Below are 14669 nucleotides of genomic sequence, written 5' to 3'. Positions count from 1 at the left end.
CTGTACTGCATGATTAACAATTTTCTGTTCCACATCAACTAGAAAATGAAATTACCCTACTGATTGGAGGCAATAACTGTACTTTTTCATTTTCTGAGGTATTTATTAGCCTAATATAGGCAACAACAATCTTTTCCTAGGATAATCAAGAGGAGAGAATCACAGCAGTCAATGCTACCCCTTAAAATGGAGGGCAGCCATTCCTATATTCCTGTTTTAAAACAGCAGTTAATCAATAAATCATTCTTCAAAAGATATGTACCCACAGTAATCTGAATAGTCTGTCTCTTTTGTGACATCTGTTTATTCTTTGTTCTACTTTGAAACATTTCTCTTTGCATGGCCCACCATTAAAAATATTTTAGATTATGTGATAAATATAAAACAGGTAGCAAAAGTTTTATGGCCCCATCTAAATATATACAATTTTTAAAGTCATGTGACAATACTTTAAACATGTTTAATGCTGATTACATAAACTCTTTACTCTTAAGGGGAAAAAGTCCTTGCATTAATACAGAAAATGCACATTTTAGGGAACAGGTTCTTACTTAGGAATATAACTAGTTTCAAGGAAATGTTAAGGATCTGCTCTCTCTGCCACACCCTTTCTTTCTTGGCAAAAAAAAAAAAAAAAAAAAAAAAGGAAATAGTAGCTGGCTCACTGTTAATTTGGAATAGGAGGATGTCACAGTGGGATAAAAGGTGAGACACTAGCATCCCTCATAATTTCTTATTTACAAAGCAAGAAACTCTAGTTTCTTAGTGAGTAGTTGCCAGGTATGAGATGGGGTGGAGGGTTTATGCTTGACGGTAGCAGTGACCCAGGCTGGGGTCTTACTAACAGGAGTCTAGAAAGGGAGGATCCTATCTCCACTTTATCCTTCCTGCATGGATTCAGCAATCCTCTTCACATGTGTACCTGATACTTGATAAAAACAAAATGATAAATGTTCACCAATCTATGAATGTTAAAAAGTGGGGGAGGGGTTAATGATCTACTTCCATGTCCTATTTATTACTTTAATGCTGCCAAATACATATATATCCGCAGATTTTTCAAGGTTAAAAGAGGATAACCCCCAAAAGAAAAGGGAGACCATCATCACACAAGTCATCATCACCAAAGGACAATTAAGAGGACTTACTGTTAAGGAAGCAATCCCTTTGTGGTAGAATTTTAAAGACTCAGCAATGCAAGAAAGTGCTGAACTATAATTCTCCTCTTGCAACCCAGTGAGACACTGCTCTGCATGTGAGAACTCCTTCAAACTATTCAGCCAGAAGTAGAAATGTTCTGAGGCAACCTGAGTCAGCAAACTCTGATAAAGCTCTCTGGCCATGTCGTGATTACCCTAAGAAAAAAAAGCGGGGGAGGATAATGAGGTTCTTACACTTGAATTAGTTGATGTAGCAGCTAAAAGAGAAACCCAAACCTTGGATAAGTTTTAACAGTCACTCCTCACATTATAACTCTGTGAGACTCAGTCTAAGTATTTCTTCAGAGAAAACATGCTGAGCTGCTTTTATGTAACATAATGACTGAAGTTCTCTACCAAAACAGTTCCAAAGAGAAAATGAATGGAAGTAACTATAACCCATCTCTAGAATTTTAGTTCAAAATATAGAAAGTATAAATACTTATTGTATGTCATTTTGTACGGGCTCTTTAGTGGGGTGGGGAGAACTCCAGTTAAGTTCCATCCAGCGATTACCAAGAGGAGCACTGCGCCCTGTGGAAATGACTGAGGGAAGGGTAGTTGTGGGAGGATGTGAATGCACTTTAATGCCTGGGGGCGAGGGAGGCTCACTGTCCTGCAGTGCTTGGATGCTTGGCACAGTTGGGTATAATAAAGAAATATCCTGTCAGGAGTGCTTCTTCTCCCATTTGAGAAACACTGTAAAATGTGAACATGTGCTTCAATCACCTAGAATAATGCTTCTCAAATTTTGTTCTCTGGACTTATCCCCAAAGAATTTCTATACTATCCAAGCTCTATATTTCCTCTCAAACAAAATTAATAAAAATCGTTAGGCTTTCCATATGGTTGAGAGGGAACAGAATACTAAAACTTTCCCGTTTCCACATAAGAATGATAAAGTTGGAGAGGGAAAGGGAAGAACGATACGGTGTACTGAAAGGGGAGAATATAAACGTGGGTGGGAGGGAGCTGTGCTTACGGGAGCACAGGACAAAATGAAAGCGCTGCTAACCACCTACAGCCAGAAAGAGCTCATATTTTTGGGATTCCCATGGAACTTCCCCATAACAACACATATACCATTCTCTGTGTATATGCTAAAAATTAGGTCCTTTCCTTCATCATCTTTTAATCCCATGACTAAAAAGTACTTCTACCTTCATCTTTAGTTTGGACTAGGAGTAACAATCACACAACCTAAGGTTTGTAATCTGCCATTTTCACCAACCCAGTTCACATAGAAGGATAATACATACCATTCGGGATGCCTGTCTGGCAATTCGGTATACAGTCCATCCATTGGAGACGCTTTCAAGCTGCTGCTTAATTACTGCCTTTACTTCAGCAGACAGTGCTTTCTGACTGGCTACAAAAATCACAGTGGCCAAGCTCACCTAACATCGAGCAAGAAGTAAGAAAGTCAAGAAAATCATTAAGTCTATGCAATGTCAAAGATAACTTTACCCAAAAGGGTGAAAAACTAATTAGAGCCTATCAAAAAAGAACAAAATTTGTCTTCCTTTGACATTTATAAAATTTCCACTTTATTCCTTTGCTCAGAGCATTGTGTGTAACAGCAAATAATTAGAAACAATGCCCATAAATACAGATAAACTATGATAAAATCACACAATGAAATACTATAGAGCAGTGAAGTGGATAAACTAGAAATACACTTATCAGTATAGACGATTCACACAAAACAGGCAAAAATAGGCAAAATGCAAAAGATTATATGCAGTATGAGAACACAAAGTTAAAAATATGCCAAAAATATTGCATATCACTTAGGATATATACTAAGGTAGTAAATATATAACAACATGCATGTGAATGACAAACACCAAATTCGGGAGACTGGTTACCTACCCTGATAGGAAGGAAGACGACACTAACAGAGAGGTACACAGCAGGGTACAAGTCAAGTGTACTAGTAACACTTTTTTCTTAACCTAGGTGATGGATGCAAAAGCTTTCATCATGGGCTTCCCTGATGGCGCAGTGGTTGAGAATCTGCCTGCCAACGCAGGGGACACGGGTTCGAGCCCTGGTCTGGGAAGATCCCACATGCCGTGGAGCAGCTAGGCCCGTGAGCCACAACTACTGAGCCGGCGCGACTGGAGCCTGTGCTCCGCAGCAAGAGACGCCGCGATAGTGAGAGGCCCGCGCACCGCGATGAAGAGTGGCCCCCGCTTGCCACAACTAGAGAAAGCCCTCGCACAGAAACGAAGACCCAACACAGGTAAAAAATAAATAAATAAATAAATAATAAAAGCTTTCATCATATTATTCCTTATGTGTTTTTGAATATTATGTTTCATAATTTAAAGTTGCTTTAAAGTAGTACTAAGAAAAAAGCAATAAAAAACATTAACTGAAAATGCTGCTTCAATGAAAAATAAACTTGGATAACTGCTTCTCAGTATTCCAAAGCTGATACATACAAGGATCCATACATACTGTGATAACTGCCTGATTCCCACGACCACTGACTGCCACTTAGTCATCTGGGTGACCTTTCCTGATAGCAAATGATGAAATGGGGGCAATCTTTTACACAATGCCCCCTGCAGGATTAAACATAAAATGGGCTTGAGTAAGTAATTTCACTAAGTTTTTTCCCAAGCCATAAAGTCAGATGACCACAAACAATATGGAGTGGCTACTTTAAAGCTTACATATAATTTATGCATATTTAGAACGTAGTCTACTCTCAGCCCTGGAGAACTTTCAACTAAACATTATTATACAGCTTGCACACCTTCTGGTTTTTTCTAAGCATGTACCTTTCCCAACCCCAGGACTGTACTGAAACCTAAACTGGATCCTAAACAGCTAAAGAGGTCCTGGATTGGCAAAGAGGAATTGGGTTAATTTATGGTCATTGATATCACTAGGTCTTTAACTTACATTTTTGGAAGTACAATACACGGTTTGGTTCATTATTTATCTGCTTTGTATAAAAAAGAAAAAAACCTTCATTTTCATTTTGTCCTTTGTAATAAAACAAAAATATCAGATTGAAGGCTTTGGCTACACTAAGCTGATTTGACAGGGCTTAGGAAGAAAGCAGTTTTACATGTGAACTAAATGGGGCTTTCTATACCAAAAGCGGAAATGGTAAAAAGCTCCAGGTCCCAACCCTATTTTCACTTCAGCATGCTCTTGGTCTTAGCTGATTACTTTAACCTGTGGAATTCTGAAAGTAATTCCCACTGGACCAGATCCTATTCGTCCACAGCAGGTTCAAAAAGTGGCTCCTTACCAGAAGTTCTTGTTGCTTGTCTGTGGCTGATCGTCCGATCACCTTGTAGAGCTCCATGAGGTCACCGAGCATTCCATCGCCCAACACAGGCAGCTGCATGGCAATGGCGGCCAGGCAGTGGCACATCAGGATCCGGGAAGCATCCTGAGCACTGTGCAACTGAGTCAACAAGGTCTCAACTACAGACTGGCTGAGATGGGGCCTACCCTTGGCCAACTTCACCATACAATTCAGAGCGATCTGCATATTGAATAGAAAATGGACCAGTTACATTCTGAAGGTATGAAGTGAAGCTTTAAAGAAAGTAACTCTCTACAAGTTACTAGGAAAAATCAAGGAAAAGGGTTTTTTGTAGGCATGACATTTTTCTTCATAAGAAACACATGACATTGAATCCCATATTAAGATCTTCAAGTGTGCCATGTTTAAAACTAAAATAATAAGACAGGATGGTACATTAAAGACTCATTTTAATCTAAGACTATTCAGTCTAAGACTTGAGATGAACATCATAAGGAATAATGCTGAAAAGGCCAAATAAATGCCAAACTGACTGTCATATTACTGCACTTTCATTACCTTTCAAGAACTGCTTCTAAAGTGTGGTTTGTAAACTTACCCATAACGGCATCTCCTAGGATGCTAATTAAAATATAGATTCTTGGGCCCTATCCATCCCAAACTTAATGAATTAACCTTTTTTTTTTTTTTTTTCTGGTGTTTGGGTTACTGAAAGTTTGCAGTTTAAAAAAGGTGCCCTAGGTGACTTCAGCACACTGAAGTGGGGAGGAGGCTTCTAATTTTCTCTTATTTCTCAACAGAAATCTAAATATCAGTTGGTCTCAGAGCTTCTATTCAGGCCAGTTAATCACAGCCCTAATATCCCAGCCATCAAAACTAGAAACCCAGAAGTCCTCTAACTAACATAGCCAACAGGTTGCTAAACCTAGTCATTTCTACTTTTGTCAAGTCTCTAATATCCATCTATTTAGCTCCCTTTCATTCTCTCTACTACAACATAAATGTCTCCCTAATTCCAATCTCTTGAAAAGATGGGCCCATTAATCCATCCTTCACGCTACAACCATGTAGCTTTCAGTGTGTTAGGAAGAATAATCATGTCTTTAGGGTCTAACAGACCCAGAGTTTAAGGTCAGCTTGCCCTTGACTGACTAAGTGTCTGTGAACAAGTTATTTTATCTCTCTGAGACTTAATTTCCTCATGACTACAAGAGGAATACAGATTTCACTAGCTAAGGTTATTGTAAACAGTGAAAGATGTATATACAAGCCTTCAACAAAGTTTGGTACATAATAGACATATTTAAATAACATTAATAGCTATAACAAAAGTTAGAGCATGGTCACTACTTCAAAATTTTAAGATCTCATTACCTACAGAATCAAGCAAAAGTTCCTCAGCCTGACATTTGATATCCCCCATGATCGAGCTACAAACTACTTTCTAATCTCCCTTTACATCAACCAGCCACAGTGGGCTACTTATCATTCTTCCAACACAACAGGTACATTTCTGCTTTCCTGTCTTTCATAACAGTGGTCCCTCAGGTTCAAATGATCCTTCCTCAATACTGAAATTCTACCCCATCTTTCAAGGCTTAATTCATATGACATCTACTTGTTCAAGTCTTCCCTAATATCCTTAGTTGAAATTAATCACCCCCCACTCTGTCCTCTCAATTAGAATTGCACTTTTGTTTATACTACCAGAGAACTTGCAACATTCTGACTGGTATTACAACCGCTTATATATAAGTACCGCGCGCTAACCGACTGCGCCACTGGAGCTCCTACAACCGCTTATATAAATATCAGTATCCTCTTATGGAGAGCTCCTCTAACAAAGGGACTTTTCTTGACCACCCATGTACGTCCCACTGTGCTGAGTCCAGTGTTTTATTGACACCTACGATTGGTGGCAAAGGTTTTGGTTTGCTTTCTTTCTTTTTAAACTTTTTAAGTAAATGTATTGCGGTTCCAAAGGGATTCTGTGGACTTGCCAATCACATGTTGCCTACTTCCTTCACCACCCCTTGATTATCAGCTTTTATTTAATGGTACTAGTATCTTTACTGTACATCATCATGACCACAACATACCTTTTCTTAACATGCTAAAATAAGTCATGACTTCCCTCAAGCCATACCTTAGACAAGCTATAGTTCTTACATTCTCCAATGTCTACTTAATAGCCTTTTACTTCTATTAATTCGACTTTTCTTAATTATTTTGTACCATCAAAAATTATATTTTATGTTTCAATCCAATACCAGTCTCATTAAAAAAATTTTTAACTATCTCTAAAATGATTCTATAATTAAGTGAAAGTGAAAAGCCCTTAAAACTAGGGCTTCTATACTCTAGAAATTAATACACACTTTCACATTTATGAGTTTGACTGCAGTAATTTCATCAGTTCTTTGTGATCTTATCAGTGTTACCTTAGATTATAAACTTCCAAAAGTGCAGGAGCTCTGTCTATTTAACTTTACATTATCTAGGACCATCATATGTATCTATTACAACTTAATAAACACTTTCAACTGAGGGCAAAATAGGCCAAAGCTCAAATTTTTACCTCGCCTATATTTTGGAATAACAACAGTCAAAATGCTAGTTTTGAAAGTGAAGATCAAGGGCAAATATTTGTTTAAGCCAGGAGTTGACAAACTCTTGCACTTGGGCCAAATCCTGCCTGTTTTTGTAAATAAAATTTTACTGGAACACAGCCACACCATCACCCTTCCTTTTTTTTTTTTTTTTTTTTTAAAAAAAACACATTGTCCATGGCTACTTTTTTTCTACAGTAGTAGAACTGAGCAGTTGTGACAAAGAGTGCATTGCCTGCAAAACTTAAAATATTTACTATCTGAACCTTTACAAAGAGATTGCCGATCCACACTTTAGGCAATGAAGACAGGCATTATATTAAAATAACTGATGTTTTCACCTTTAAAGTGGCTTGAGCACCTGGGCTATCATCTTCACTACAAAGTACCAGAAGGGATTCCAGGCCAAAGACAGCATCTTGTTCCAGTGCCAAAAGGTCTACAGGAAAAACACTAATTTTTTTTAGCGATCAAGTAGAGAAGATTAAATGTACACACACACACACACACACACACACACTTAGAAGAAGAAAACATTAAGGAGTCTAAAATATAGGAAATACTTCAATGCATAAAGCTAACCTTCCTGAAAAAGTACATGTGGCATTACTTCTAAAATGCAAAGGCTATCTTTAGACTTGTATATTTCCACTACTTTATTGAAGATTATAAAAATATATACATTATATCAAGCCGAAAAGCTTCTGCACAGCGAAGAAAACCATTAACAAAATGAAAAGGCAAGCTGCTGAATGGGAGAAAATATTTGCAAATCATATATCTGATAAGGGGTTGTTAATATTTAAAATATATTAAGAATTCATACAACTCAACAGCACAAAAACTCAATCTGATTAAAAAATGGGCAGAGAATCTGAATAGACTTCTTTCCAAAGACGACATACAGATAGGCAACAGGTACAGGAAAAGATGCTCAACATCACTAATTATTAGGGAAATGCAAATCAAAATCACAATGAAGGATCACCTCACACCTTTTAGAATGGTTATTATAAAAAAGATAGGAAATAAAAAGTGTTGGCAAGGATGTAAACAAAAGGAAACCCTTGTGCACTGTTGGTGGGAATATAAATTGGTGCAGCCGCAACGGAAAACAGTATGAGGGTTCCTCAAAAAATTAAAAACAGAACTATTATATGATCCAGCAATTCCACTTTTGAGTATGCATCTGAAGACAAAAACATTAACTCAAAAAGATATGTGTACTCCCATGTTTATTGCAGCATTATTTACACTAGCCAAGATACAGAAACCACCTAAATGTCCACTGATGTATGAATAAAGAAAATGTGGTATGTATGTGTGTATGTGTATATATATATATATGTATATATATACACATACACACATACACACACACACACACACACGATGGAATATTATTTAGCTATTTTTTATAAAAGAAGGAAATCCTGTCATTTGTGACAATGGATGGACCTTGAGGGCATTATGCTAAGTGAAATAAGTTAGACACAGAAAAACAAATACTGTATGATCTCACTTAAATGTGGAATCTAGAACATACAAACAAACACCAAGCTCATAGATACAGAGAACAGACTGGTGGTTGCCAGAAGTGGGGGGGAGGAAGCTGAGGGGGGGGGCAAAATGGATGAAGGGGTTGGAAAGGTGCAAACTTCCAGTTATAAAATGAGTAAGTTATGGGAATGTAATGTAAAGCATGGTGACTATAGTCAGTAATACTGTACTGCATATTTGAAAGTTGTCAGGAGAGTAGATCCTAAAAGTTCTCATCACAAGAAAAAAAAACTTTACAATGACGATGTATGGTGACGAATGTTAACTAGATTTATTGTGGTGATCATTTCACAATACATACAAATATTGAATCATTATGTTGTACACCTGAAACTAAAAATACACACACATACATTAAACCAAGATCTAAAGCCACAAAGGTATAAATAAAGCCTAACTGAAACAGTGTCACCAGCTTAGCTAAGGAAAAAACTAGCAAACCATGTAGCATGTGTCAATCTTCCAAACAAGACATAAATTATGCAGGTCCATTTTCACCTAAGATGCAACTTTCTCACGAAAAGTGGAACTACTTTTAGGAAATAATCAAGACCCCACTTAATCTTATAAATGTTTTAAGCCAGATCATAAAGAAATGAACCCTTTAGATGTCTCATGTAATAGCAGTACTATACCATCTTTTCACTACCTTTGGGCTAAAATTTCTCTAAAGTTTCTAGAAAGTTCTGAATAAATTACTTAACCACATTTAGGTTAATGTATGTCAGCTTTGGGACGTCCCTGGTGATGCAGTGGTTAAGAATCTGCCTGCCAATGCAGGGACACAGGTTTGAGCCCTGGTCTGAGAAGATCCCACATGCCACAGAGCAACTAAGCCTGTGCGCCACAACTACTGAGCCTGTGCTCAGAGCCCATGAGCCACAACTACTGAGCTTGCATGCCACTACTACTGAAGACTGCACGCCTAGAGCCCTTGCTCCACAACAAGAGAAGCCACTGCAATGAGAAGCCCGAGCACCACAACGACGAGTAGCCCCTGCTCGCCGCAACTACAGAAAGCTTGCGCACAGCAATGAAGACCCAACGCAGCCAAAAATAAATGAATGAATGAATAAGTAAATAAACGAATATGTCAGCTTTGAGGACATACAGCAATTTGCTGTGTTAAATGGTAGAAAATACTTATTACTATGGAAAAATAAAACAAGATTAGTTATTCAAATCAGAATCAACATACAACTTAAAGAAATGTTTCCTGAGTTAGTGTAGGGGCTTGGCAAACAATGTCTAGTGAAGGTCAGGTTGCTAGGAAAACAAAGGCACTAGTAACAAGCAGTGCTGAAGCCTAGTGGGGATAAGAGGGACTGCTGATCCTTAACAAAGATCAAAATAAGCACTGAAACAGATGAAACATCCAAAATGCACTTCCTGTTTTTGAACACCAGCATGAACTTCTTTAAGTGTTTAGGTCAAAAGACGTTAGGAATACAATAAAATATATGCATCATTTTCTATGCGTGTCCTTCTTGATTGTGCAAATCATTTAATGCTATAGATACCTAGAGATAAACTCCATGAAAATTTAATTTGCATTGCTCTGTTAATTCATTTGCCCCTAGGTGAAACTGTTTGTTATTTAAGCCACTCGATAACTTCATATGTTTTTCTTTTCCCTAAATTTTCTAGGTTTTTTTTTTTTACAGGTGAACAAACTGATACCACTGGATAGTTATAAGCAAAGGTAAGCAAGGGAGGAAATGGGCAATGCTCCATAAAACCTTTCAATTCTGCAATCCCAATCCTAAAGTCCTCATTTTTTTTAAAAATAAATTTATTTATTTTTGGCTGTGTTGGGCCTTCGTTGTTGTGCATGGGCTCTCTAATTGCGGTGAGTGGGGGCTACTCTTCATTGCGGTGCGCAGGCTTCTCACTGAGGTGGCTTCTCTTGTTGTGGAGCACGGGCTCTAGACAAGTGGGCTCAGTAGTTGTGGCTTGCGGGCTCTAGAGCGCAGGCTCAGTAGTTGTGGCGCACGGCTTAGTTGCTCCGCGTCACGTGGGATCTTCCCGGACCAGGGCTCGAACCCGTGTCCCCTGCACTGGCAGGCGGATTCTCAACCACTGTGCCACTAGGGAAGCCCCACTCTATTTTTTTCCCCCAAAGGATTAAGCAGTCTTGAGAAAATCTGCCCTAAGAACATTCAGGAGGAGGCAACCAATAGATAAAAGCACACAGGCTAAAAATAATAAGGGATTAAAAAACCAAATACACACAGGATTCTGGTCAAACTCCAATCTAAAAGTTTATACATAGTATCAGTCTTGATCAAACTTACCTTTTTCTTGACAAGAGACAGTAATATTAGTTAGGACTCTCACTCCATGGGCTGCAATGCCCCTATTATTATGGTAACAGCACTCTTGGGCTAATTTGACTAAATCAGAGGATCTAGGGGAAGAACCCACATTTCCTAAACAAGGAGAGAAAAGTAGTACAGATTTAATTCATTTATATAGTTCAAAAGCAGTTCATTTTAAGCAGTTCATTTTTATCATTTTCAAGAGAAAATCTCTAACAATAAATTTCAACAAAATTTTCTACCTCTACCCCATGATCAATATACATCACCATTTCTTTTTCTCCTGTCAAGGTACCTAGAATAAGAATATGCTAATAGTTTTGTAATGATTAAAATCTAAAATCAATATACTTTCCCACAAAAATATTAATAAAAACTGACTAAAGAATACAGCAAAAGCCAAAACAACTATAGATTGTATCTTGGGCATTCAAATAGTCTCTCATTAAAATGGAGTCATTACAAGGCTTCTTGTCAAATAAAACCTTACATTCAAGAGAGGAGAGAAACAAAAGTTTTAAGTTTGCTGTTCCCACTTCAATTGCTGGCACATAGTTACACTGCAAAAGGTTTATATAGGAATTTATTATTTTAGAGCTAGAAAGGACCTGGGGATCATCTGATTCAACAACCTACTTTTACAGAAGAAATTGAAGCCTAAAGATTTTAAGCATCTTGCCATGGAGGTCATAAAACCTGTTAGTTATGCACTGGCCTTGTGCTTTATATATTAAGTTCTATCCTATAGTTGCAGTAACTTTTAAAAGTCACACCTGAAATTCTGTAACATAAGGTTTATGTTGTGCATGTTTTTATTTATAGTAGAGAAGCTCTCAGTTATAAGTGAGTGAGCTTCAGAAAGAATCAGGAGATTATAGCTCATTCAACTTCTCAGCGGGGTCTCTCATTCCTGTCTTCCTTTCCCCTGCTTATTTTTCCATGATTCCTATCAACTGCAATCTTTTACACCAACGGCGATCATATTTTTTGAGGTTTGAAAAGGACACTATTATAAATAACAACAGGTATAAACCAAGACTATCTCAGGCAGTGTGGGACATACGGTCGCCTTACTGATTTCCAGCTTGACATAAAAGTACTAGCTTAGGTAAAACCTCAGTGCTTTTTAAATAGGCAAAACATTTGAAAGATGAACCTATGAGTTCTCTTTACAAAACCATGGAAATTGTAATTTCCTCCATTCTTTTTCTTGCCCATGTGATATGGACAATGCAGACTCATCTATAAATTTACAAACATGTTTTGGAACTTACTTTTTTCCTTTTTTTTTTCTCATCAAGATATTAAAGAAACCTTGGGGAAAAAACCCAGAAAAACCCAAAGAAAAAACCAAAAATCATCCCCAAACCCACAAACCAGCATGACCTTATTATTAACTTTTGGGAATACTTTAAAAAATCTTTTTCCCCCATGCACACCAATACAATTTAAAAATTCATATATAATCAGGATAAGTAGATACTTCCAATTTCTACCTTTAAAATATAATATTTGTGAGCATTTTTCTATGTCAATTGTTTTAGGAATAAAATTATTATTTTCAATTTTTTTTACTTAGAAACAATTTACTAAGATAAATTCACAGGGTTCAAAAGGTTCAACCAATAGCAGAAAAAGGTAGAAAGTTAGTAAGAGAAAAGTCTTCCTCATCCACCTAATGTCATGTTTCTTGTGCATCATTCCAAAGAGTATAAAACAACAAAAAACTTTAGCCTTAAGTCTGTTATGTAAGCAAGCTCCTCACAGGGCATTAACAAAGGCATTTTGGAGTTAAATCATCTTAAACAGGCAACTAGGAAAGCATTATTGAACTGGGGTAAAGTTTTATTTTAATCATTTTCCAGAAGGATAACATACGCCTAAAAGGAAGCATATGACATTTGCTTTTAAAATTCACCACCGCTTGGCCTTTGAAATACACTTAAATCCAAAGGGCATTTTAAGTCAGAGACATACAAAAGCAAACCAGCTATTTTAAGCACCCTCAAAAATATTGTTTCATCCACATATAATGCAAAAAAGGGCAAATCGAGAAAAACTATAGCCTTGAGTTAAGATCAAAGATGCAAGATTTTATTATCTTAGGAATTAGTTAAGAAATCATTTTCAAAGAAATTCCTAACATATAACTATATGAAATTGAAACCTTTCCTGATTTGAAGCTTTACAGAGGAAACGACTTGAAATATCAACATGAATAAAGGATTAGCATGTTATCCATATATTATCTCCTTTCTTCTCTTTACCTGAAGCTATGCTGAAGTAATGTTTGACGGCGATGGTCCCTGACAGCGTGGAAAGAACAGACAACATCCCAAGTTTCAAGCTGTCATAAGGAGTCTGGAGGGCACATTCACAGAGTGCCTGAAATGCAGAAGAGAAAGGAATACAGAAGTTAAAACATCAGTATACCTTAAAATTGTCTACTCGTTTTAAATTTTCTAGCTTTTAGAAAAATTATATCTTTTTCTCCGTGATAAAAAACTTCAAACTGCCACAGCCAAGAGCAACATAAGGAGACACATTAGCTAAATATAATGTTGTATCCTACATGGGATCTGGAACAAAAAAAAGACACTGGGTAAAAACTAAAGAAATCAGAACAGAGTATGAGCTTTGGTTAATAACAATAATGTACCAATATTGGTTCACTGAGTGTAACAAATATACCATACTCATGTAAAATATCAATAATTGGGGAAACTGGATGTGGGTATGTGGGAGTCCTCTGTACTACAGTCTCCATTTTTCTGTAGATCTATACCTGTTTTAAAAAATAAAATTAAAAAAAAGTCATAATGAATGACTTTTTATTAAGATCACTATGAATTATGTACTATTTAGTCCTCACAAGCAGAACCTCCAATATATTTTGCTTACCTGACAGATATTAGTTCATATGTATATATGTGTGTGTATATATATATATATATGTTTTGGTTTTTTTTTTTTAAATAGTAGAGAGTGTAGCATTCTATCTAGCTAATAAGTGAGTGAGCTATCTATCTATCCTCCTCCATTTCAGGTCGTTTACTCTACTCTTGACTAAGGTGATCTGAAGTATTACCAAAATCAAGATGCTAGTTTTTCTTTCACTGCAGTTAACCTTGACTATGTGCTCCTAGTACAGTGAGTCTTGGCTCATCCTGTATAGTTACTCTTAGGACTCTATAACATTATTGCATGTAATGTAAATGGTCAAATAACTGTCCTGTTAAATTAAACCAACTCCCATTCTCTCACAAAGACAAAGTTTCAGAAAATGAGCAAAATTGAAAGACTAGGGAAACAATTAAAAATAAAATTTCAGGGACTTCCCTGGCGGTCCAGTGGTTAAGATTCCGCGCTTCCACTGCAGGGGGCATGGGACTGATCCCTGGTTGGGGAACTAAGATCCGCAGGCCGCACGGCGTGGCCAAAAAAATAAGAAATTAAAAGAAAAAAGAAAGAAAACATTCTTCAATAAAATAAAATAAAATTTCAGAAAGGGTTAAACAATAAATTTAATATGACCCCAATAAAAATATCAACAGAATCTTGGGGGGAGGGGAAAACTTAGATAACCTGTTTACAAATCAGAAAATATGCAGAAAATTCTGACAAAGTATAATGACAAACAAAACAAGCCTTACCAAATATTAAAATGTAATCTATAGGAATAAAATAAGTTTTT

At 36.8% G+C, this 14669-nt stretch overlaps 1 protein-coding gene across 2 annotated transcripts in view; it reads right to left on the bottom strand.

The window, feature by feature from the left end:
- The window catches only part of INTS7 (integrator complex subunit 7), a 94918-nt gene that overhangs the window by 35698 nt on the left and 44551 nt on the right, over window positions 1-14669 (bottom strand). For both annotated transcript variants that reach the window (XM_068541472.1, XM_068541473.1), the window contains 6 exons: window positions 13243-13360; window positions 10952-11086; window positions 7439-7536; window positions 4468-4707; window positions 2459-2596; window positions 1149-1355 (listed from right to left, as the gene is read on the bottom strand). In XM_068541472.1, coding sequence (XP_068397573.1) covers window positions 1149-1355; window positions 2459-2596; window positions 4468-4707; window positions 7439-7536; window positions 10952-11086; window positions 13243-13360 — 936 coding nt within the window. The remainder of the gene's footprint in view (window positions 1-1148; window positions 1356-2458; window positions 2597-4467; window positions 4708-7438; window positions 7537-10951; window positions 11087-13242; window positions 13361-14669) is intronic.

The sequence above is a fragment of the Eschrichtius robustus genome, chromosome 3, assembly GCF_028021215.1.
Source record: "Eschrichtius robustus isolate mEscRob2 chromosome 3, mEscRob2.pri, whole genome shotgun sequence".
NCBI classification, from domain to species: domain Eukaryota; kingdom Metazoa; phylum Chordata; class Mammalia; order Artiodactyla; family Eschrichtiidae; genus Eschrichtius; species Eschrichtius robustus.
Note: the sequence above shows the minus strand (reverse complement) of the source record. Positions and strands in the feature narration are given on the sequence as shown.